At 40.4% G+C, this 22,659-nt stretch overlaps 1 protein-coding gene across 1 annotated transcript in view; it reads right to left on the bottom strand.

Annotated features, from left to right (window-relative positions):
- The window catches only part of TDRD1 (tudor domain containing 1), a 61,835-nt gene that overhangs the window by 6,528 nt on the left and 32,648 nt on the right, over nt 1-22,659 (bottom strand). The window contains exons 14-25 of the mRNA XM_068961364.1: nt 21,861-21,947; nt 19,920-20,087; nt 19,687-19,794; nt 18,496-18,666; nt 15,987-16,229; nt 15,493-15,633; nt 13,796-13,906; nt 12,917-13,087; nt 10,299-10,574; nt 5,161-5,280; nt 3,620-3,736; nt 1,068-1,235 (exon numbers count right to left, since the gene is read on the bottom strand). Of these exons, the coding sequence (XP_068817465.1) occupies nt 1,068-1,235; nt 3,620-3,736; nt 5,161-5,280; nt 10,299-10,574; nt 12,917-13,087; nt 13,796-13,906; nt 15,493-15,633; nt 15,987-16,229; nt 18,496-18,666; nt 19,687-19,794; nt 19,920-20,087; nt 21,861-21,947 (1,881 nt within the window). The remainder of the gene's footprint in view (nt 1-1,067; nt 1,236-3,619; nt 3,737-5,160; nt 5,281-10,298; nt 10,575-12,916; nt 13,088-13,795; nt 13,907-15,492; nt 15,634-15,986; nt 16,230-18,495; nt 18,667-19,686; nt 19,795-19,919; nt 20,088-21,860; nt 21,948-22,659) is intronic.

The raw sequence follows: 22,659 nt of genomic DNA, 5'->3' as shown, positions 1-22,659 counted from the left end.
CCTCTAGTTATGTATGCTGTAATGTACAACTGCTGCTGCATTCAAAAAAATCAAACTTGACAAATATTCCTCAATCCCTATTATGTGTCAAGCACTAGTGAAGTGAAAGTTGCTCGGTCGTTTCCTACTTTTTGTGACCCCACAGACTATACAGTCCACTGAAATTCTCCAGGCCAGAGTACTGAAGCAGTACTGATCCCCTTTCCCTTCTCCAGGGGATCTTCCCTGGATCAAACCCAGGTCTCCTACATTGCAGGTGTATTCTTTATCAGCCAAGCCACAGGAAAAGCCCAAGAATACTAGAATGGGTAGCCTATCCCTTCTCCAGGGGATCTTCCCGACCCAGGGGTTGAACTAGGGTCTCCTGCACTGCAGGCAGATTCTTTACCAGCTGAGCCATCAGGGAAGCCCTGTTAAGCCCTTAATTTAGGTCTGAAAGCCAGAACACTGACAAATGTCTGCCTGTGTGGACTTTCATTCTAATGGGAGAAGCAAACAGTGATAAAGAGAATTTTCCAACTTTCCGAGTCAAACCCAAAGTAGACTGTGAGGCAGTCTGTTATCACCTGGTGGAAACTCCAGGTAAAGAACACAGGAGCAAGAATAAAAAGCTACTTTAGCATTTTGGTTCCTTTTGTTCAAATTCCAACTGAAGGGTTGAAAAAATACACAAATATCATAAGAGCATGAATAGCAAGGTAGCCCAAAACAGTGTCCCGTGAATGCCTCTAGTCTGCAACAAAGCCAAAAGACTCCTACAAGAGAGGTCAGAGGAGTGACCCCAGTCGGTCCTGGCTCTGCCACTTACTAGCTTTGCAACCTGAGGCCAACCAGAATCTCTGAGCCTTGACTCTTTGACACTAATCTGTGAAACCAAAGATGGAATGACTGAATATAATTTTTGTGAGAATGAAAGAAAGAATAAAAGACATGAGTTATTTTTTTGTTTTTTGGTAAACTCTGCTTGATATTTAGAAATAACCATTTGTTTCAGACTTAATGCTATAGAAGAAAGAAAGAAAAAAATCCCACAGACACCCATACTGGAAAGTGACTTAATTGTCTACCATCAAGGGAACATTTGATAATTTGGAAAGGAAGCTCCAGGTGGCTGGCAGAGATGGGCTGCACTCTGCAGAGAGGCAGAGTTTCAATGTTTCCATAGTCCGCATAGAGCACTTTGACATCAGCATCTGATGTCCCCAGCACAATGGCACGATACCAGCAATCATCACCTAAAAATGGAACAGAGTCTCAGGTGAGAAGTTACATTCAATGAAGCCCTCCTCCCTTAAGGTGGTTATTCACAGTTACATTGACATCACTTGGAAATTCACACCAAGATTTCTGGTTATATGCCAAGGATTCTAGATTAAATACAAGCATCACCTCTACTTCTTGCAGATTCTACTGAAAAGACAGTTACAGGATTGAACTGAAAAAAGGCTAAAACCACAAGGATAGAGAACAAGAGAGAAGACAATGTAAGGTTGGGAAGCTGGAAAGCAGATACATGAATGGAAATGACTTAGCAGAGCTCAACTGAAGCTGCTGTAAGGAAGCCAAGAAGCGTCCCAGTTTGCATTTCAAACCCCTAAGCAAGCAAGCCTCAATAATTGGTGCTACTCATTCAAAAGTAGGAGTAAAGATGGAACTGAGATGGTGACTGAATAGCGGAAGCAGAGTTCCTACCCCAAGACACGTGTGTAAACTTTAGTTTATAAACACATTTACACATAATAACTATTTTTACAGGTGCTGAAGCTTCACAATCAGCTTTGTGTTTACATGCTTTAATAACACTTAGAAAAGTCCCCCTTTCTAGGTAACGGCTCCTACCCACGGTCAGAAGACTAGTTTCTTCTCCAGAGAGGACGCACCAAAGAGACTATGGACTGGGGAACACGAGGCAAAGCAGAGGAGAGAGTTTACAAGATCCCTGTCAGGCACGTCACGCACTTCAGGCAGGGGACGACCGTCTCAAGCAAAAGCACTTCAAGACACCAGTGTGAGGACTTCCCAGTGAAACAGCAGAGCCAGCCCACAGGGAAGCCCACCAAGCAGACAAGCTCTGCTCCTACTCAAAGGAACACCCAATTAGCTTCTTAGTGCCTCACCTTACAAAGACAAACAGCAAAGGATGACCAAGTAGAAGAAGAAAGAGAAGACCAGAGCAAACAAACAGGATCTCGAGGAAACGGAGATCAAGGACCGAGGAAACCATGAAAATTAAACTATGACCATCCTCAGAGAAATGACCTTCCATCCTTAGAACAAGTACAAGGAAGCGTTAAAACCACACATTTGAGAAACATAAAAACTACTGGAACAAAAAATGTGATATTAAAAATGAGATAAGAAAGGCTGGAGGAGAAAACTCTTGAACAGAACAAAAAAAAGATGAAACAGCAGAGGAAATTCAGCAGAAGAGTTTAAGCCCAACATTAGAAAACTTGGGAGTTCATAAAAGAGCAGAAAATGAAAGAAAGGAATAAAAAAAAAATTCAGGAAAAAAATTTCAAAACTAAAGCTCATACATTTCAAGACTAAAGTGCCTGCCTGCTGAGTGCTCACTCAGGACAATGGTGCAAAGAAAGCCAGTGCTGGGGGAAGGCCCTGGATAGGGCTCCACACTTCCACTGACAGGGCCCGGGTTCGATCCCTGGTTGGCGAACTAAGATTCCACAAGCTGTGTGGAGCAGCCCAAAAAAAGAAAGAGAGAAAACCAATGCTAAGTCACATCAAAAAAATTCAAAACTCGGGATGAAGGGATTACAAGTTCCGGAAAGAAGAAAAAAAAAATATGTACAGAGTTTGGAGAACCTCAGTGACGTCTACCTCTCCACCAGCAACACCTACAGCTAAAAGACAATATGAAAGCAATGCCTTCAAAAATTTAAGAGGAAGATGATTTCCAACCTGGAATTCTATCTATAGGTAAGCTGTCAAGAAACTATTAGGGTAGAATACTTTTTCAAACATGAAACATAACAGAAAACTTATTTTACACATAACTTTTCTCAGCTTCCAGAGGATGATACCCAAATATTAAGAGTAAATCAAAAGTAAGGGATCCAGAAAGCACGTTGAGATGAGGGAGGGAGACAATCTCGCAACAAGGGGGAGGGGTGGGAGAGAAATCCAAACAACAGAGGGCTGGCGTGATGGTGACGCAAAACTTCCAGGAGGACAGCTCAGGTCCCAAAGACAAGCAGTCTAGACAGGAGCTGGCAAAAAGGCCAGGGCTGCCTACAATTATGACAAAAGTTGATTCAGTACATAAAGTACTCTTGGAGAGAATTTATACCAGTGCAGAGGACTGGAGATCATTACTGAAAGTATACAGAACACGAGTAACAAAGAAAAAAAAAAAAAGGCTGCGTAAGTATTTATAGTGACTACATGGCTAGGCTGTGAATCGCTTTTATGCAACCCTAGTTATCGTAACACAGAATACTTATCTAACCAAAAATTATGACACATTTCTACCGGGAAGAAAAGAGAGGGAAAACTGAAGATCCAATTGTCATATAAAATAAGTAGAAAGTTAAATACTTTTTAAAATTTTAAGTCTCATGTTTTAAATGCACACTGTTCTGGGTAAGAGAAAGAATCTTACTTGTATATCTGGCACAACACGCATCTCCAATTTTCGGTATATAGGGCGATCGGCTTTTCTGAGCATTGCAATATTCTAACAATTCAGCCGTCAATACGCTCAGTTTTTCCTGATCTTCTAAAAAATATATATAAAAAACAACGTTCTATGAAGAAACTTTCAGTTCCAATATGTATAAAAGTATGTAAAAAGGAAGATCAAATCTAAACTCCAAAGATCCTGTATATTTTTAATTTTTAATATTTTAAATATTAATATTTAAAATATTTTAATTTTTACTATTTTAAAACATTTCTGTTTTAAAAATAGGTAAAACCACTAGTGGGTACACTGTGGGGAAGGGACGCAGTACTGGGAGGGGGCAAGAAGAAAGCCACCTTCCTTCTTGGGAAGGTGGGCTAATTTGTTCATCAGGGTGTCTAGTCCAGTGTGCTCATTCTACAAAAGTTTATGATATCAGGCTACAGATTCACAACTGTTCCGTATACTTGTCAGTGTGTTATAGGTAAGAAAGTGAAACAAAGTACTTCCAATTCATCACACCGTATGTAGCTGCCAGGATGGAATAAGCCTGAGCCCATGCTTCCTACTATACGGTTTAAAGATGACTGTTCCTAATACGGAGAATAAATTTAAGAGCAGTTATTGGTATTACCACAATTCTTGGTTTGATCACTTCAAAAAGATACATTTTCAAGCATCTGCAAATAATTCTGAATATCCAACTTGTACTAACTCAGCTTCTGAACTACAAGGATAAACTCAAATACACTGACGAGATGACTGAATTGTAATCTTTCATGAAACAAAAAAGGAAAATTGAAGTCAACATTTAGATGCTACTCTTCTTCACAATTAGAGACACTGTAAAACAGTTCTCTAAGTTTCTAAGACTCAGTAACATTGTGATTAAAGAGTGATTTCAAAGTACTCTGCCAACATATCTAAAACAGAATTCAGTTCAAATTCTCTCAATGCTCGTAGAAGGTTAGGTTAGTAAGTACAATTCCATAGACAGTACCTACTTTTAGACAAGAAATTACACAGTAATCGAGGACACTGCCTTGTTATAAAAAGCTGCAGATGATCAAGACCAGGCAGAGTAGAGACTGAATGCAGGGCATATTCACATCTGGTTTTAAAATCGAATTTTCCTTACATATTACTATGATCAATTAAAACACTGAGTGGAAAAGAAATCATCACTTCTTCTCCCCGTCGCTTCCTAAGGAGTTCAGGTAAGTTCATTCTATAATTCCACTCCAGTACTCTTGCCTGGAAAATCCCATGGACGAGGAGCCTGCTGGCTGCAGTCCATGGGGTCGGTGAGTCAGACACAGCTGAGCGACTTCACTTTCATGCGCTGGAGAAGGAAATAGCAACCCACTCCAGTGTTCTTGCCTGGAGAATCCCAGGGACGGGAGAGCCTGGTGGGCTGCTATCTATGGGGTTGCACAGAGTCGGACACGACTTAAGCAACTTAGCAGCAGCAGCATTCTACAATTAAAAGACTAGCATAAATATGTCTCAAACTTTCTTACCTGCTATTTCATTTGGTAGAGCATAAAACAAGTTTGGATTTGTGATTTCTAAAATGCATGCCTGTACAGTTTTATTAACTGGCAATTCTATTGTACTCCACTGATCAGCTGAAGAGATGGCTGAAAATACATGAAATACAGTCCTCTCATGAAACAGATAAACTTTAGTATTCAACACTCCCAAAGTCCCAAAATGAAAATCTGTATTTCCACAAAAGACTTTGTTTAATTTTAGGGACTCTGGTGTGCATTACAAAAAAGCTCAACCTATGTAACAAGAATCTGTAAACTATGACACTCATATACTCTATTTTTATTTCTATAGTACATTTAATTCTTAAAATTTACTCAAACTTTAAGGGATACATAGCTGTATGATGTACGTTTGTTTACCTGACAAGTAACTACATTAAAAATGAGTACAGTGTCAATACAACCTTGTTTCAATAAACATTCAGTTCAGTTCAATCGTGTCCAATTCTTTGCGACCCAATGTACTGCAGCACGCCAAGCCTCCTTGTCCATCACCAACTCCCAGAGTTTACTCAAACTCCATGAGTTTACTCATGTCCATTGAGTCAGTGATGCCATCTAACCATCTCATCCTCGGTTGTCCCCTTCTCCTCCCGCCTTCAATCTTTCTCAGCATCAGGGTCTTTACAAACGTGTCCGTTCTTTGCATCAGGTGGCCAAAGTACTGGAGTTTCAACTTCAACATCAGTCCTTCCAATAATATACAGGACTGATTTCCTTTAGGATGGACTGGTTGGATTTCCTTCCAATCCAAGGGGCTCTCAAGAGTCTTCTCAAACACCACAATTCAAAAGCATCAATTCTTCACCGCTCAGCTTTCTATCTGACTCTCACATCCATATATGAATACTGGAAAAATGATAGCTTTGACTAGACGGACCACTGTTGGCAAAGTAAGGTCTCTGCTTTTTAATATGCTGTCTAGATTGGTCATTTGAAACAGTTCAACTGGAATTCCATCACCTCCACTAGCTTTGTTCGTAGTGATGCTTTCTAAGGCCCACTTGACTTCACATTCCAGGATGTCTGGCTCTAGATGAGTGATCACACCATCATGATTATCTGGGTAGTGAAGATCTTTTTTGTACAGTTTTTCTGTGTATTCTTGCCACCTCTTTAATATCTTCTGCTTCTGTTAGGTCCATACCATTTCTGTCCTTTATCGAGCCCATCTTCGCATGAAATGTTCCCTTGGTATCTCTAATTTTCTTGAAGAGATCTCTAGTGTTTCCCATTCTGTTCTTTTCCTCTATTTCTTTGCATTGATCACGGAAGAAAGCTTTCTTATCTCTTCTTGCTATTCTTTGGAACTCTGCTTTCAGATGCTTATATCTTTCCTTTTCGCCTCTCTTCTTTTCACAGCTATTTGTAAGGCCTCCTCAGACAGCCATTTTGCTTTTTTGCATTTCTTTTCCATGGGGATGGTCTTGATCCCTGTCTCCTGTACAATGTCACGAGCCTCATTCCATAGTTCATCAGGCACTCTATCTATCAGATCTAGGCCCTTAAATCTATTTCTCACTTCCACTGTATAATCATAAGGGATTTGATTTAGGTCATACCTGAATGGTCTAGCAGTTTTTCCTATTCTCTTCAATCTTGATGAAAGTGAAAGAGGAGAGTGAAAAAGTTGGCCTAAAGCTCAACATTCAGAAAACAAAGATAATGGCATCTGGTCCCATCACTTCATGGCAAATAGATGGGGAAACAGTGGAAACAGTGTCAGACTTTATTTTGGGGGGCTCCAAAATCATTGCAGATGGTAATTGCAGCCATGAAATTAAAAGACACTTACTCCTTGGAAGAAAAGTTATGACCAACCTAGATAGTATATTCAAAAGCAGAGATGTTACTTTGCCAACTAAGGTCCGTCTAGTCAAGGCTATGGTTTTTCCTGTGGTCATGTATGGATGTGAGAGTTGGACTGTGAAGAAGGCTGAGCGCTGAAGAATTGATGCTTTTTAACTGTGGTGTTGGAGAAGACTCTTGAGAGTCCCTTGGACTGCAAGGAGATCCAACTAGTCCATTCTGAAGGAGATCAGCCCTGGGATTTCTTTGGAAGGAATGATGCTAAAGCTGAAACTCCAATACTTTGGCCACTTCATGTGAAGAGTTGACTCATTTGAAAAGACTCTGATGCTGGGAGGGATTGGGGGCAGAAGGAGAAGGGGACGACAGAGGATGAGATGGCTGGGTGGCATCACTGACTCGATGGACGTGAATCTGAGTGAACTCCAGGAGTTGGTGATGGACAGGGAGGCCTGGAGTGGTGTGATTCATGGGGTCACAAAGAGTCAGACATGACTGAGTGACTGAACTGAACTAGGTTGGTCATAACTTTCCTTCCAAGGAGTAAGCATCTTTTGATTTCATGGCTGTAGTAACCATCTGCAGTGATTTGGGAGCCCCCAAAGATAAAGTCTGTCACTGTTTCTATTGTTTCACCATTCATTTGCCATGAGGAGATAGGACCAGATGCCATGATCATAGTTTTCTGATTGTTGAGCTTTAAGCCAACTTTTTCACTCTCCTCTTTCACTTTCATCAAGAGGCTCTTTAGTTCTTCACTTTCTGCCATAAGGGTGGTGTCATCTGCATATCTGAGGTTATTGATATTTCTCCCGGCAATCTTGATTCCAGCCTGTGCTTCCTCCAGCCCAGCATTTCTCATGATGTACTCTGCATATAAGTTAAATAAGCAGGGTGACAATATACAGCCTTGACATACTCCTTTCCCTATTTGCAACCAGTCTCTTCTTCCATGTCCAGTTCCAATTGTTGCTTCTTGATCTGCATACAGATTTCTCAAGAGGCAGGTCAGGTGGTCTGGTATTCACATCTCTTTCAGAATTTTCTACAGTTTGTGGTGATCCACACAGTTAAAGGCTTTGGCATAGTCAATAAAGCAGAAATAGATGTTTTTCTGGAACTCTCTTACGTTTTCAATAATCCAACAAATGTTGGCAATTTGATCTCTGGTTCCTCTGCCTTTTCTAAAACCAGCTTGAACATCAGGAAGTTCACAGTTCACATACTGTTGAAGCCTTACTTGGAGAATTTTGATCATTACTTTGCTAGTATGAGATGAGCGCAACTGTGAGGTAGTTTGAGCATTCTTTGGCATTGCCTTTCTTTGGGATTAGAATGAAAACTGACCTTTTCCAGTCCTGTGGCCACTGCTGAGTTTTCCAAATTTGCTGGCATATTGAGTGCAGCACTTTCACAGCATCATCTTTTAGGATTTGAAATAGCTCAATTGGAATTCCATCTCCTCCACTAGCTTTGTTCATAGTGAAGAAAATTATGACCAACCTAGACAGCATATTAAAAAGCAGAGACCTTACTTTGCCAACAAAGGTCTGTCTAATCAAGGCTATGGTTTTTCCAGTGGTCATCTATGGATGTGAGAGTTGGACTATAAAGAAAGCTGAGCGCCAAAGAATTGATGCTTTTAAACTGTGTTGTTGGAGAAAACTCTTAAGAGTCCTTTGGATAGCAAGGAGACCAGTCCTGGGTGTTTATTGGAAGGACTGAAGTTGAAGCTGAAACTCCAATACTCTGGCCACATGATGTGAAGAGCAGACTCATTTGAAAAGACCCTGATGCTGGAAAAGATTGAAGGCAGGAGGAGAAGGGGATGACTGAGGATGAGATGGTTGGATGGCATCACCAACTCAATGGACATGGGTTTGGGTGGACTCCAGGAGTTGGTGATGGACAGGGAGGCCTGGTGTGCTATGGTTTATGGGGTCACAAAGAGTTGGACATGACTGAGCGACTAAACTGAGTGCAGCACTTTCACAGCATCATCTTTTAGAATCTGAAATAGCTCAACTGGAATTCCATCACCTCCACCAGCTCTGTTCGTAGTGATGCTTCCTAAGGCCCACTTGACTTCACATTCCAGGATGTCTGGCTCTAGGTGAGTGATCACACCATCGTAGTTATCTGGGTCATGAAGATCTTTTCTGTATAGGTCTTCTGTGTATTCTTGCCACCTCTTCTTAATATCTTCTGCTTCTGTCAGGTCCCTACCATTTCTGTCCTTTATTGAGCCCATCTTTGTATGAAATGTTCCCTTGGTATCTCTTAATTCTTGAAGAGAGCTCTAGTCTTTCCCATTCTATTGTTTTCCTCTATTTCTTTGCATTATTTACGGAGAAAGGCTTTCTTATCTCTCCTTGCTCTTCTTTGGAACTCTGCATTCAAATGGGTATTTCTTTCCTTTTCTCCTTTGCTTTTTGCTTCTCTTCTTTTCACAGCTATTTTGAAGGCCTCCCCAGTTAGCCATTTTGTTTTTTTGCATTTCTTTTTCTTGGGGATGGTCTTGATCCCTGTCTCCTATACAATGTCATGAACCTCCATCCATAGTTCATTAGGTACTCTATCTATCATATCTAATCCCTTGAATCTATTTCTCACATCCACTGTATAGTGATTTAGGTCACACTTGAATGGTCTAGTGATTTTCCCTACTTTCTTCAATTTAAGTCTGAATTTGGCAATAAGGAGTTCATGATCTGAGTCACAGTCAGTTCCTGGTCTTATTTGTGCTGACTGTATAGAGCTTCTCCATCTTTATCTGCAAAGAATATAATCAACCTGATTTCTGTATTGACCATCTGGTAGAGTCTTCTCTTGTGTTGTCACAAGAGGGTGTTTACTATGACCAGTGCGTTCTCTTGGTAAAACTCTGTTAGACTTTGTCCTGCTTCCTTGTGTACTCCAAGGCCAAATTTGCCTGTTACTCCAGGTGTTTCTTGATTTCCTACTTTTGCATTCTAGTCCTCTATAATGAATAGAACATCTTTTTTGGGTGTCAGTTCTAGAAGGTCTCGTAGGTCCTCATAGAACCATTCAGCTTCTTCAGCATTACTGGTAGGGGCACACAGTTGGATTACCATGATATTGAAAGAATAAACATTAAACTGATTACTGTGATATTGAATTCAATAAACATTAAACTGATTTCAATTGCCTATTACTAATCTACTTCCACAAATGGTATTTCTACAGGAAAATTCTGTCACTTGAAATAGCACAATTTTCATAGCCTATAAAAGCAAAGGAGAGCACAAATTTAAATAACAGTTTAAAAATGTTACCTTGAAGCCCTGGGGTATCAATCTGAAGGTCATGCTTATCAACAGGTCTGGTTTTCGCTAAATCTGTATGTGGTGAACCAGCTTTTAAAACCAGATGTTCATCAATCAGAATATCACTAATGATTCTGGGATAAGAAGTGGAAAGGTCAGTGAGTTCAATCCCCACTCCGTTTTCAGTGATTTCAACCACTTGGGCTTGGAGTTTCATCCTGGCAACACACGTCTGAAATCTTGCTATGGCTTCTTTACTCCAGTGTTTGTTTCTAGGCTGTATACCTGACAAATAAGAACAGCATTAACAAGAACTCTGTGCCGCAAGAACTCTGCGCCCCAAAGCTACATTTTTTGGTTTCAATAACATCCAGGACTCCCCTTGCCAAGTTTACCGTTGAGGTCAGTGATCTTGAGTATCTGTTCTCAATAGTCAATTACGCACCTACATCCTCTGTGCCTGTGTTGCAGATAATGCATCTGCAGATACACTCCTGGGGTTTCAGGAGACTCAGGGTCTGTCATGACTTTCCTCACTAACTTATCTTCACCTGACATTTTTCCCAACAGGCAAAAACAGAAATACTGTTTCTAGAAGCCATGATTCTTATATATACAATCATGAGTATCAATTATTCTGATTTAAAAAAAAAAACATACTTTCACATAATTTTCCAATGATAATTTCAAAATGTCATCTTAAATTTGAAACCAAAAATTATTTCTAGGATAACTTTGACTTACACCCTAATTTTCATAACAGTGATTCTCAAATGTGGCTGTGCATCTAAATTACCTAGAGGGCTGGTGAACACAGATTTGGGGGACCCACCCTAGAGTTTCCAGAATGATGCTAAAGCTGAAACTCCAGTACTTTGGCCACCTCATGAGAAGAGTTGAGTCATTGGAAAAGACTCTGATGCTGGGAGGGACTGCGGGCAGGAGGAGAAGGGGACGACCGAGGATGAGATGGCTGGATGGCATCACGGACTCAATGGACGTGAGTCTGAGTGAACTTCGGGAGTTGGTGATGGACAGGGGGGCCTGGCGTGCTGCGATTCATGGGGTTGCAAAGAGTCGGACACAACTGAGCGACTGAACTGAACTGAACCGAACCGAACCGAACTGAACTGAAGCAGGTCTTGGATGGGGTCTGAGAATCTGTGTTTTTAACAAGTTCTCATACTGATACTACTCACTGGTTGTCGGGTGGGAGGGGATCACACTTTAAGAAGCACTGACATAAAACATGGTAATTGAAAATAATAATCCTAATCATACTCAGTGTAAAATAAGTAAAAAGAAACCAGATATGTGAAAGGAAAAATGAAAAGCATCTAATGCCTCCCTGGTGGCTCAGAGGTTAAAGCATCTGCCTCCAATTTAGGAGACCTGGGTTCGATCCCTGGGTCGGGAAGATCCCCTGGAGAAGGAAATGGTAACCCACTCCAGTATTCTTGCCTGGAGAATCCCATGGACGGAGAAGCCTGGTAGGCTACAGTCCATGGGATCGCAAAGAGTTGGACACGACTGAGCAACTTTGCTTACTTCACTTCACTTACTAATGCTTCCATACATGACTACTATTAACATTTTTGTATGCAACCTTCCATAATCTTTATGGGCATATGGAAATACTCATATGCATATACACTCATAATTCTTTTATAAAGAAATTTTATAATACTAAAAACTTGTAAAAATAATACAAACTTATAAAAATTTTATAATATAAAAAATTACTATGTTAGGCACTATTCAGTGCTTTATACTTTATTTCTCTTTTATTTTTTGAGGAAGGTACAATAATTCTCCAGATGAGCGAAAAGAAGCACATAGTCTAACCAGCCACCTAAGATCTCACAGCGAGCAGGCAGCAGAGGTGGTTCTAATCTGTTCTCTTAATCACAATACTACCCTCCATCTCTTTTATTAACTGGCTTCCTTCACTTAATTCATGAACTGCTCTTCGTGTCAACAACACATATTTAACATTTTAATGACTATGTAATAAGAGCAAACATTTAATGGAACTTTCTGAGTGCCAGACCCTGGTCTAAACATTCACTCAGTAATCCTCACAACATCCTTATGAAATAGGCAACACCACTACCCACTATGGGCTTCCCTGGCAGCTCAGATGGTAAAGCACCTGCCTGCAATGCAGGAGACCCAGGTTCAATCCCTGGGTTGGGAAGATCCCCTGGAGAAGGGAATGGCAACCTACTCCTGTATTCTTGCCTGGAGAATTCCATGGACAGAGGAGCTTGGCAGGCTACACTTCATGGTGTCACAAAGAATCGGATGTGACCGAGTAACACTTTCACTACCCACTATCTGGATCCTCATTTAACCAAGGCTCTATTTCTGGATATTTAGGTTGTTTTGCTACTATTAACAGGTAGTGTATTTCCATGTAGGTGAACTTGGTGAACTCATAAGACTGTTGTGGGGGGATGAATTATTAGAAGCAAAACTGCTAAGACAAAAGGCTGAACTACTTGAGGCTCTTTGAAACAAAATAGCTTACACAAAATATTAAAATTAGAGATACATTAACACTGAGAAGTTTATGTAATGTAAGTATTAGAAGACAATTGAGAAAATGTCTCATTTTGGCATCATACCTACTAACCAGCACTGTATCCCTTGAAATGGAAGTTTTAGAAACTTGGATGGGATCATTTGAAGTTCATCTGCAGTAACTTCTTCAACGTTTCCATAATCCACAAAATGTACTTTAAAGTTTCCATTTGGTAAGATTTCCTTGACCAAAGCACGATACCAATTACTGTCACCTAGATTTAACACAAAGTTTGCAACATGGAGTATTTCCCTTCTATTGAGATTTGAAATTTTTATTTTGAAAAGGACCATCCTTTGTCTAAAGTAGCTAATAAATTTGTTCTTTTTCCAGATGTTACCTTTAGCTTTTAATTCAGAAATCTCAAAATTCATTCTTAGAATTATCTCCAAAGGTTTTATAGCATCACACTTCTACATCTACTATAAAGATTTCATGCATAACCTAACCAGTAAGCAGAATATTAAGAAAAGACTTAATAAACTTTAACATATTTGTCAAACTGGAGGACATAATTCTCTTATTGCTAATGAGACTGTTTTCCCTGTTACTTGGTAAATAATATAAAAAATAAACAGAAAAACATGCAATAAAATTAAGGGATTTCATCAAATATATTTTCAAGATAAACATGCAAAGGGTAAGCAGAAGAAACAATGACTCTGCAGTGAACAGGTCTCCATTTCATTACTATCAGAAATTCTGCAAAGAAAAGCATTTGACAAACTTAAGTAAGAAAAGTATCATTTGGAACTTCTTGTTGTGAAGAGAGAAGACATAGGATCTTAAGCATTAATTTAATTTTGATTATGAAAAATATCTGCCTAAACAACAGAAAGAAAATACACACTAAAAATGAAGTTTGAATGTCAAGGAAAAAAAAGATTCTAATATAGTCAAGATTGTGCCAACTGCAACTTACCTACGAAGAAAGCACAACAAGGTTGCCCTATTTCTGCCTTAAAATCATTAGGCAACTTCTGCTGGCAATATTCTGCTAGTAAGTTGTTCAAATCATTGAGTTCCTTTAGGGCTGAAAGCACAACACACATACAGCATTTAACATTTTTAAAACATGCTGAGTAGCAGACTTTCCTTTAAAGCTGGAAAGTGTTTTGATCATAAAAATCCAGGTACATTTCTAGACAATTATAAAGTACACTAAATGCCGTTCCCTTTTCCTTATTAAGAACTTGGGCAAGTCAGTCATTATTTAGTTCATATTCTCGGTAAACCCCATACCAACAATTCACTGGGCACAGAGCCACAATGATGGCATCACTGTCAGTATGCTAGAGCATCTGCGTGTATACCAGGAAACAGCGGACGAGCCTGCACAGAAGGAAGTTACATACAAGTTGTCCTGAAGGAGAATATATGAAACCACCACGAAATGGGGGGTACAGACAGTGTCTGCTAAGGAAATCCAGAGAGGTGGGCTCTGTGCACTAAAGGTCTCACAGAGAAATCTCAAAGGAGAGGGCTAGAAAAGAAGAGGGCATTCCAGAAAAAGCAATGGCTCTGAGGCAAAGGACCAAATTAAGCAGCCAAAAACACTTGGTGGGAGCAGTCTGGCAGAGAAGAGTGGAAAGGTGAGCCACTGAAGAAAAGTACCAGAGACGTGCTTAGAAAGACACAGACCATGGAGAACTTTAAAAGCCATCTTAACACTATACAAAGGAAATGGAAAATATCTTTTAAACACGTGGCAAAGGCCCACTCACAGAAATGGAAATTAAACTCCATCAAGTTAGACCTGTCACCTTTCAGATTAGTCGAAATAAGAAAATTTAAGGACACACTGTTGGAAATGGTGTGGGAGAGGGCACTTTCACACACTGCGGAGGGGAAGTGGCCCGTCTGACCTCAAGGGCACCCTCCTCAGAGCCCAAGCACACACATCACTCTTATTTGTGCACTTCTCTATGTGTATGTTATACTTAAATGAAGTCAACAATTCAGTTTTTTCAAAAATAAATTTAGGAGACATTCTGTGAAACCTGCTGCTGCTGTTAAAGTCGCTTCAGTCGTGTCCGACTCTGTGCGACCCCAGAGACGGCAGCCCACCAGGCTCCCCCCTCCCTGGGATTCTCCAGGCAAGAACACTGGAGTGGGCTGCCATTTCCTTCTCCAATGCATGAAAGTGAAAAGTGAAAGTGAAGTCGCTCAGTCGTGTCTGACTCTTGGCGACCTCATGGACTGCAGCCCACCAGGCTCCTCCATCCATGGGATTTTCCAGGCAAGAGTACTGGAGTGGGTTGCCATTGCCTTCTCTGTTGTGAAGCCTAAATTGGTTTAAAAGGAGACACTACTGAAAACAGAAATCATGGCTTACAACAGAATAAAAGGCAACCAAGTATAACCAGGGGGCGTCCCTGTAGTTCAGATGGTAAAGAATCTGCCTACAATGCAGGAGACCCAGGTTCAATCCCTGGGTCGGGAAGATACCCTGGAGAAGGGAATGGCAACTCACTCCAGGATTCTTGTAAATCTTTCTTGGAAATACAAATAGCCACTTGGCCCTCACTGAAGAGGGAACAGTTATCATCAGCCAATCACAAACTTTTCTTTCTTTATTATCTATAACAATGTAACATAAATAGGTAAGAGTCAACTTACCATCATCCCCTTTAAGCACATGGCAGTAAAATTCTCCAGGACTATCAATCACACAGACCACAACATCCACTGTTTGATCAACAGCAAGTTCAACCCACGTCCACACCAGTGGATTGACTTTTGTTTCTATACCCAAGGGAACTGTGAAAATAAATGGACATTTTGCTAAACAAATGGCCAGAATGGTGTGTTGAAGGCAGGAAGAACCTGCTCTCGAAGAACAGAACTTCCAATGACTTTCTTAGTGACTTTACAGAAAAGTTAGTTAATCTCAGAATTAACCATTACTATCTCACTGAATTTCAAATTTCAAATTCACATTTCTGATCAATCTCTAGCTGCCAGTGACCCAAACACACACTCTGGATGAATGGTTGATTGAAAAAGACAAAAGGTACTCAACGTCCATTCTTTTTAAAAATATGAGAACCCATACATTCACAGAGCCATTTGAACTCCAACAGGGAGATTAACCTGGTGGACAATTTACTTACCACTGGCTTCTTTCACGTCACTGGGCTTATCTGTCACAAGCCCATTGTCCTCCACGGCAAAGCCTGCACTGAGGAGCGCTTTGGTGACACTGATGTGGGGTGTCACAGATCGATCTATAAGTTCCACCAGGGAACTGTTTTCCAACTTGTCCACCACGTTCACTGTGATAATTTTGTTCTGTACAATCTTCTTCATCAGACAAACAGCTTCTGGAGTCCAAATTCCTAATGATGGCTTTACTCCTAACAAAGAATTTTTGAAAGAATGTTCAAATACTTCTTATCGCAACCATCTAGAAATTTAGCTCCTAATTTCCACAAAGTTAGCCGTAAGGAATCTATGACAAACACTGGAACCAGCAAATTCCACTGGAGAAGGATTTTCTAGACATGAAAATGAAAGCAAAATTATAAAGTCTGTAAAAAGCTTCTCTATTTCTATGTAAACAATCCGTCATAAATCCATTGATAAGAAATGTCCAAAGAAGCAAACCTATTAGACAGAACAATCCGTCATAAATCCATTGATAAGAAATGTCCAAAGAAGCAAACCTATTAGACAGAAAGCAGATTAGTGGTTGCCTGGGAAGCTAGGATTAACTACAAATGGGCATGAGAGATCTCAGTGGGGTGATGGAAATGTTCCAAAACTGGGCTATGGAGATGATGGTGCAACTCGATAAATTTACTAAACATCACTGAAATTACACATCTAAAACAGTGACTTTCATGATATATAAATTATTGAAAGGTCGGGCATGGCTCTGATCAACGGTCCATAGAGGTGGCTCTTTCTTCCCGTGGCGTTTCTTACAATAATAACTCAATAAGGTTAAGAAAATCATAAACAACAGTATAAAACAATCCAAGAAGAAACCCGGTCACTGACACTGATGTATGAAACATCTGTACTATTTACTGAAAGAGCACTTACAGAATCAACAATCCTAACGTTATGCACAGTCATTTCATAAAACTAAGAGCCACGTGACTTACGAGAAAACCTCCGATCTCACTTGTAATGCAACAGACTAAAATGTTTTCGTTTATCAAAATTAGCCAAGATGAAATAACACAGAAGTATCTATTTGGCGCGCTGACGAGTGAAGGAACTGACTCCCTCCTACGTTTCTGGCTGGTGTGTAAAGTAGGTCCACCTTTTCCAAAGAACTATCAAAACAGGTACACAGACACGAAAAGCAGCAGACCTCCGACACCTCCATTCCACCTAAGGAGGCATTTTGCAATATAACTATATTTTACAACCTATCCCAAGGAAATGATCTTTGTAAAATATTAATTTTTAAATTGAGGTGTATTTGATTCACAGTACTGTATTAGTTTCAGGTGTACAACACAGTAATTCAGTATTTCTATACTCCACTCAAAGTTATTATAAAATATTGGTTATATTCTCTGTCCTGTACTATGTATCCATACAGCTTATTTAATTTATACGTAACAGCCTTTATCTCTTCCTAACAAAATGATCTTTGATAGGTTGTGAAATGTAGTTAAGAGAACACTACTAGTAGCAAAAACTTGGAAAGATCCTTCCGATAAGCAGATACTAGTTAAATTATGGTACTTTGAATCACAGTTGTAGAAGCCAAACTTTTAAGTTGGAAAGAAGCTCCTGCTCCTAGAGGGGCACATTACACGTACAGCAATTTCTAAGCATACGATCATTCATGTTCTTATGGTTTTTACGAGCAATGAAAATAAAAGTCGCTCAGTCATGTCCAGCTATTTACCACCCTACAGACTACAGCCCACCAGGCTCCTCTGTCCGTGGAATTCTTCTGGCAAGAATAGTGGAGTGGGTTCCCATTTCCTTTCCAGAGAAATCTTCCTGACCCAGGGATCGAACCGAAGTTTCCCACATTACAGGCAGATTCTTTACTGCCTGAGATCCCTGGGTCAAGAAGATCCCTACAGAAGGAAATGACAACCCACTCCAGTATTCTTACCCAAAAACTTCCATGAACAGTAGAATTTAAAAGCAGGTTTCCCCCTAATACACACAACTGACAAACTGCTGTGGTTATATTAAAAGGCAGTATCTATAAATAAGGAAACAATAATCAATTTCATAAACACAAGTATATTCAATTTTATTTCAGATTGCAAGGGCTTCCCTGGTGGCTCAGATGGTAAAGAATCCACCTGCAATGTGGGAGACCTGGGTTCAGTCCCTGGGTTGGGAAGATCCCCAGAGAGCATGGCAACCTACTGCAATATTCTTGCCCAGAGAATCCCCATGGACAGAGGAGCCTGGTGGCCTACAGTCCACCAGGTCGCAAAGAGTCAGACACAACTGAGCGACTAAGCACAGCACAGATAGCAAAAGAGTCACCTGTATGTCCCAAATGTTTTATTAAGGATTATTTTTGCATTAAGGTAAGTTGTATCTAAACATATTCCTTGATCACTAGTTTAATTTCAATTCCAATGCTCTTACTTTAGGTTTCAGTATTTTAAGAATATGAGAACCATAAAAATTACATACCTGCCAGCACACACTTTATAGCTTGCATTGGCAATTCCAGCAACTTGGGAGTTATGGGGCAAAGTCTTGTCAAGCTAAGGATCTCAAAGTTTCCATAGTCTACATATCCGACTAGTACAGATTCCTCAGAAGCATAAGCCAGAACAGAGGCACGGTACCACTGGTCATCCTCTGAAAAGAGAAGAGACTCATTGGAAACGTTTTTCCAAGGTAGACATAAACAAAAACCTTCCCTCCTCAATTTAGATGGTCATTTAGACTCCCTTTTCATGTAACATCAAGCTTTACTGACAACGTGTGCTTATTCAACACTGCTACTTCTGCCTATCAGAAGCTTGCAGCTCCTAAAATGTCACTTTCATTCAGCCCTCACTAGGCCACTCAGGTTGCATGCTGCTGTCGCTATTTCCTTTCATGCTCTGTCTCCCTAGGAGACAGTTAACTCCATTAGGACTGGGAAGATGTCCTGGTCATGTAAGTGAGTCCATGAAGTCTTGATCAACTATAGAGTACCTGACAGTGTGAGTCAACCAGACTCCATCACCCAAGCCACAGATTTACTGCAGGCCTACTCGGATCTGCCCTTTCGGGAGGGCCACTGGACTGCCCTTCAGCAGATGACTGAACCCGGTCATCACAGGGTCATCATCTGAGGAGCAACCGAGGCTGGGCCTCCAGACCCTTTTCCAGGTCCAAAGAAAACTAGCCAAGACATGACCCTGGGCAGTTCCGCATTCCCAAATGACATAAGTAAGTACCTGTATCAGTCTCCTAAACTAAAGACTTGATAAGATAAAAACCTCCTGCACCACCATACCCTCAAAGCCTGTTCACAGGCTTCCTCCCTCACGCACTTTGATTCTGCTTAATTGGATATATTTTAAAATATAATTGGTGCAGGACAAACTTCAAATGCAGCCATCTAATGCAAACCCAAGATTCTGTTTCATTTGTTGGTTCAGTTCAGTTTCGTCGCTCCAGTCATGTCTGACTCTTTGTGACCCTATGGACTGAAGCACGCCAGGCTTCCCTGTCCATCACCAACTCATGGAGCTTGCTCAAACTCATCAAGTTGGTGATGCCATCCAACCATCTCATCCTCTGTCATCCCTTTCTCCTCCTGCCCCCAATCTTTCGTTTGTTGGTACCTAATTGTAAGCAGAAAATTTAACACTACTCCCTTCTCCTTACCGGAGAACTGAGCACAGCAGATGTCACCAATGGTGGGATAGAAATCCGAGCGCGGAGGTACCTGGCTGCAGTACTCGCCAAGCGACCTCTGAAGCTCAGCAAGCTTGCCTGGAGACAAAGACCACATCTTAAACCACAGAAACCAAGTCTACATGTTACCTGCACAATTGCAGGTGGAGTCTCTTAACAGATGGGGTATGAAATGTTGACAACACTGATCCAGATTTACTTACGGCCACTTTGTAGCTGTTGACAAAAGAAGTCTTCTGGAGTCTGAACATGGGCGACCACGCCACAAAACTCATCACCTACATTCAGAGTCAACACTTTGGGGATGAGGTCACTTCTGTCCACGACAATTTTATTTTCAGCCATCATTCTTCTGACATCTTCAAGATCACCTTATCAGAAAACAGAGAGGCAAGCCATTGTGGTTTCCTTAATCCCATCCCCTGGTTTTTCAGAACTTCCTGTGCTTTTCACACTTCTAGGCCTCACTACATGCTGGTCCTTTTTCCAGAACATACTCCCAGATCGCCCAACAACTTGAGTCTTCCCTGCTCAGTATGACGTCACTGCAAAAGGCTTCCCTCCAAATCTGGGTCAGGTGCCCTTCCCAGGGTCCCCAGTACAGACCTGTGCTTCTGCTACCAACCATTTGACAACCTCTTCCCTCTGGGCCTTCCCTGGTGGCTCAGACGGTGAAGCATCTTGCTTATAATGTGGGAGACCTGGGTTCGATCCCTGGGTCAGGGAGATACTCTGGAGAAGGGAATGGCAACCCACTCTAGTACTCTTGCCTGGAAAATCCCATGGACGGAGGAGCCTGGTAGGCTATAGTCCTTGGGGTCGCAAAGAATTGGACATGACTGAGCGACTTGACTTCTACTTCCTTCCCTCTGGGCCTGCACTACCCACAGGTATTCTGCTGGGCGGCTTTTATTCCTTCCCCTGGACCCCTTGGTAGCATCTGTTACTGCTGATGACTCCTGCTCAGAAGACTGACTCTTCTGTTATTCTGGCAACATTCCCCACGTTCTCTTTCCACCTCTCCCAGCACAGCTTCTCTCTTGGTATTGTAAGCCCAGGTTCACCTCCCTCACTTTACCATCTCCCTAAGACACCACCATCACTAATGGTTCCAACCGTGACTACTTTCAGACCATGACGCGTTGGGTTTTTGCCTCCAGATGGCAAAAAACTACTGACAGCTTTTTTAGCAAGCCTGTCACATCAAGATTTATGTTTCAGGGACTTCATATAGGCAGTATTATAAGAATACAGACAGGAGACAAGAGATAAATTGGAAGGCTGCTGCAATGATCCATGAATGATAATGACTCCTGAACCAGAAAAATGTTAGGAAAAAAAAAAAAAGATTTTTTAAAAAGAAAGGGAAAATAAATATACAAATGCTCTTTAGGAAGAAGAACGAATAAAGATCTAGCAACCAATTATACAGAATAAGAGATGGGAGCTGAGAGAGAGAGTAGATTTGAGAAGGACTAGTTTCTCTGTGACAGGATGTGTCCCATCACAGCATTGTAAATCTGGCAACCATCTCCGAAAGAATGAGAAATAGAAGATAAAGTGCATCTACATCTAAAGTAATTGGAAAAAGAGCAAAAAAAAAAAAAAAAAAGAAAGGAGAAAGCAGACTACAAAAAGCAATACATAAGGCGAGGTAAAGAGAAAATAAAATGCCAACAGCAGAACTTCTTGGTTTTCTTGTTAAATAAAAACTACACAATTAAAAAAGTGGAAAATTTAAGAAGAAATACCACCCTACCAGAAGAGAATGTTATAGCCCTATTTATTATTACCAGCATGCGAAGGAAGGAGGAAATACAAATCACAGTATGGAAATGTTAGCTAAAAATCCCTCAACTCAAAGTGTTGTGATGTTTTAGTATTTCATAATCTCTGGTAATTATAAAATGGAGACTTAGCTGATAGGAGAGGGAAGGAAAACAAGCAGGGAAAACTGATTAGAAATAAGGAAATAATATACTAGTAAATTCAAAAGTATCATTTTTCTTCTATAAAGTTTACAGGACGGTCATCATTTCCATTAAATCTGACGGTGTGATAGTTGTGCCTTTTTCATTTAGTAGAGAATATATTCTTCAATAACTAAAATCACTATACCGTTCAGTATTAATCTGTATACTCACTTGAATCTGTACTTTGCTTCTTAGAATTCTGTCCCTTAGGTTTCAAACCATATCCCATTTCTATGAGCACATGGTCTAAGAATTTTCCTAAAAGTGATTCAGAAAACATATTTCCACTGAGATGTACCAAGTATTAGAGGAAGAGAATAAATACAAAACAAATGTATCATAATCACATGATTTAAAGATTATAAGTATTCACACACTGGCCTACTTTTTTTTGTTTTTACTAGTTCAGCTTCTATGTGAAAAACATAGTTTATTAATGCTCACCTTTAAAAACTGAGGCAAAAACCCCATCAGTACTTGACAAAAACCTTAATAAAAATATTTCACTTAAAAATGATGACTAACATGAAAGATTTAGCTACTACCTCACTGGCATGCTTAGAACAATCACCATTTACAAGAAAAAATAAATTTGGGATATAAGACGACTTCATCTCAGATTTAAAGTATGGTTGGGAAATATCAACAGTATCCAAAAGCTCAGGTCATAACATGAAACATACACAGAAAAGAAACAAAACACACAGATTTTATACTTAATTTCACAAAAGAGTGAACTGAATTTTCTACCAAGTAATCAACCAACGATGGGTCTCAAAATCAAGAGTCAATTAAAAGCTCATAAAGGGAATATAAGAAGTCGCTTTTAAAATATGTACAAAGCCACAAAGGAAGGACAGGATCTCAAACTGCTTCCGTTTCTACAACTCAAATTCTTGTTGTTGATTTGCTAAGTCACGGTGGACTCTTTGTGACCCTATGGACTATATAGCCCTCCAGACTCCTCTGT

This window comes from Capricornis sumatraensis, chromosome 23 (assembly GCF_032405125.1).
Source record: "Capricornis sumatraensis isolate serow.1 chromosome 23, serow.2, whole genome shotgun sequence".
NCBI classification, from domain to species: domain Eukaryota; kingdom Metazoa; phylum Chordata; class Mammalia; order Artiodactyla; family Bovidae; genus Capricornis; species Capricornis sumatraensis.
This window is presented reverse-complemented; position numbering and strand designations above follow the sequence as displayed.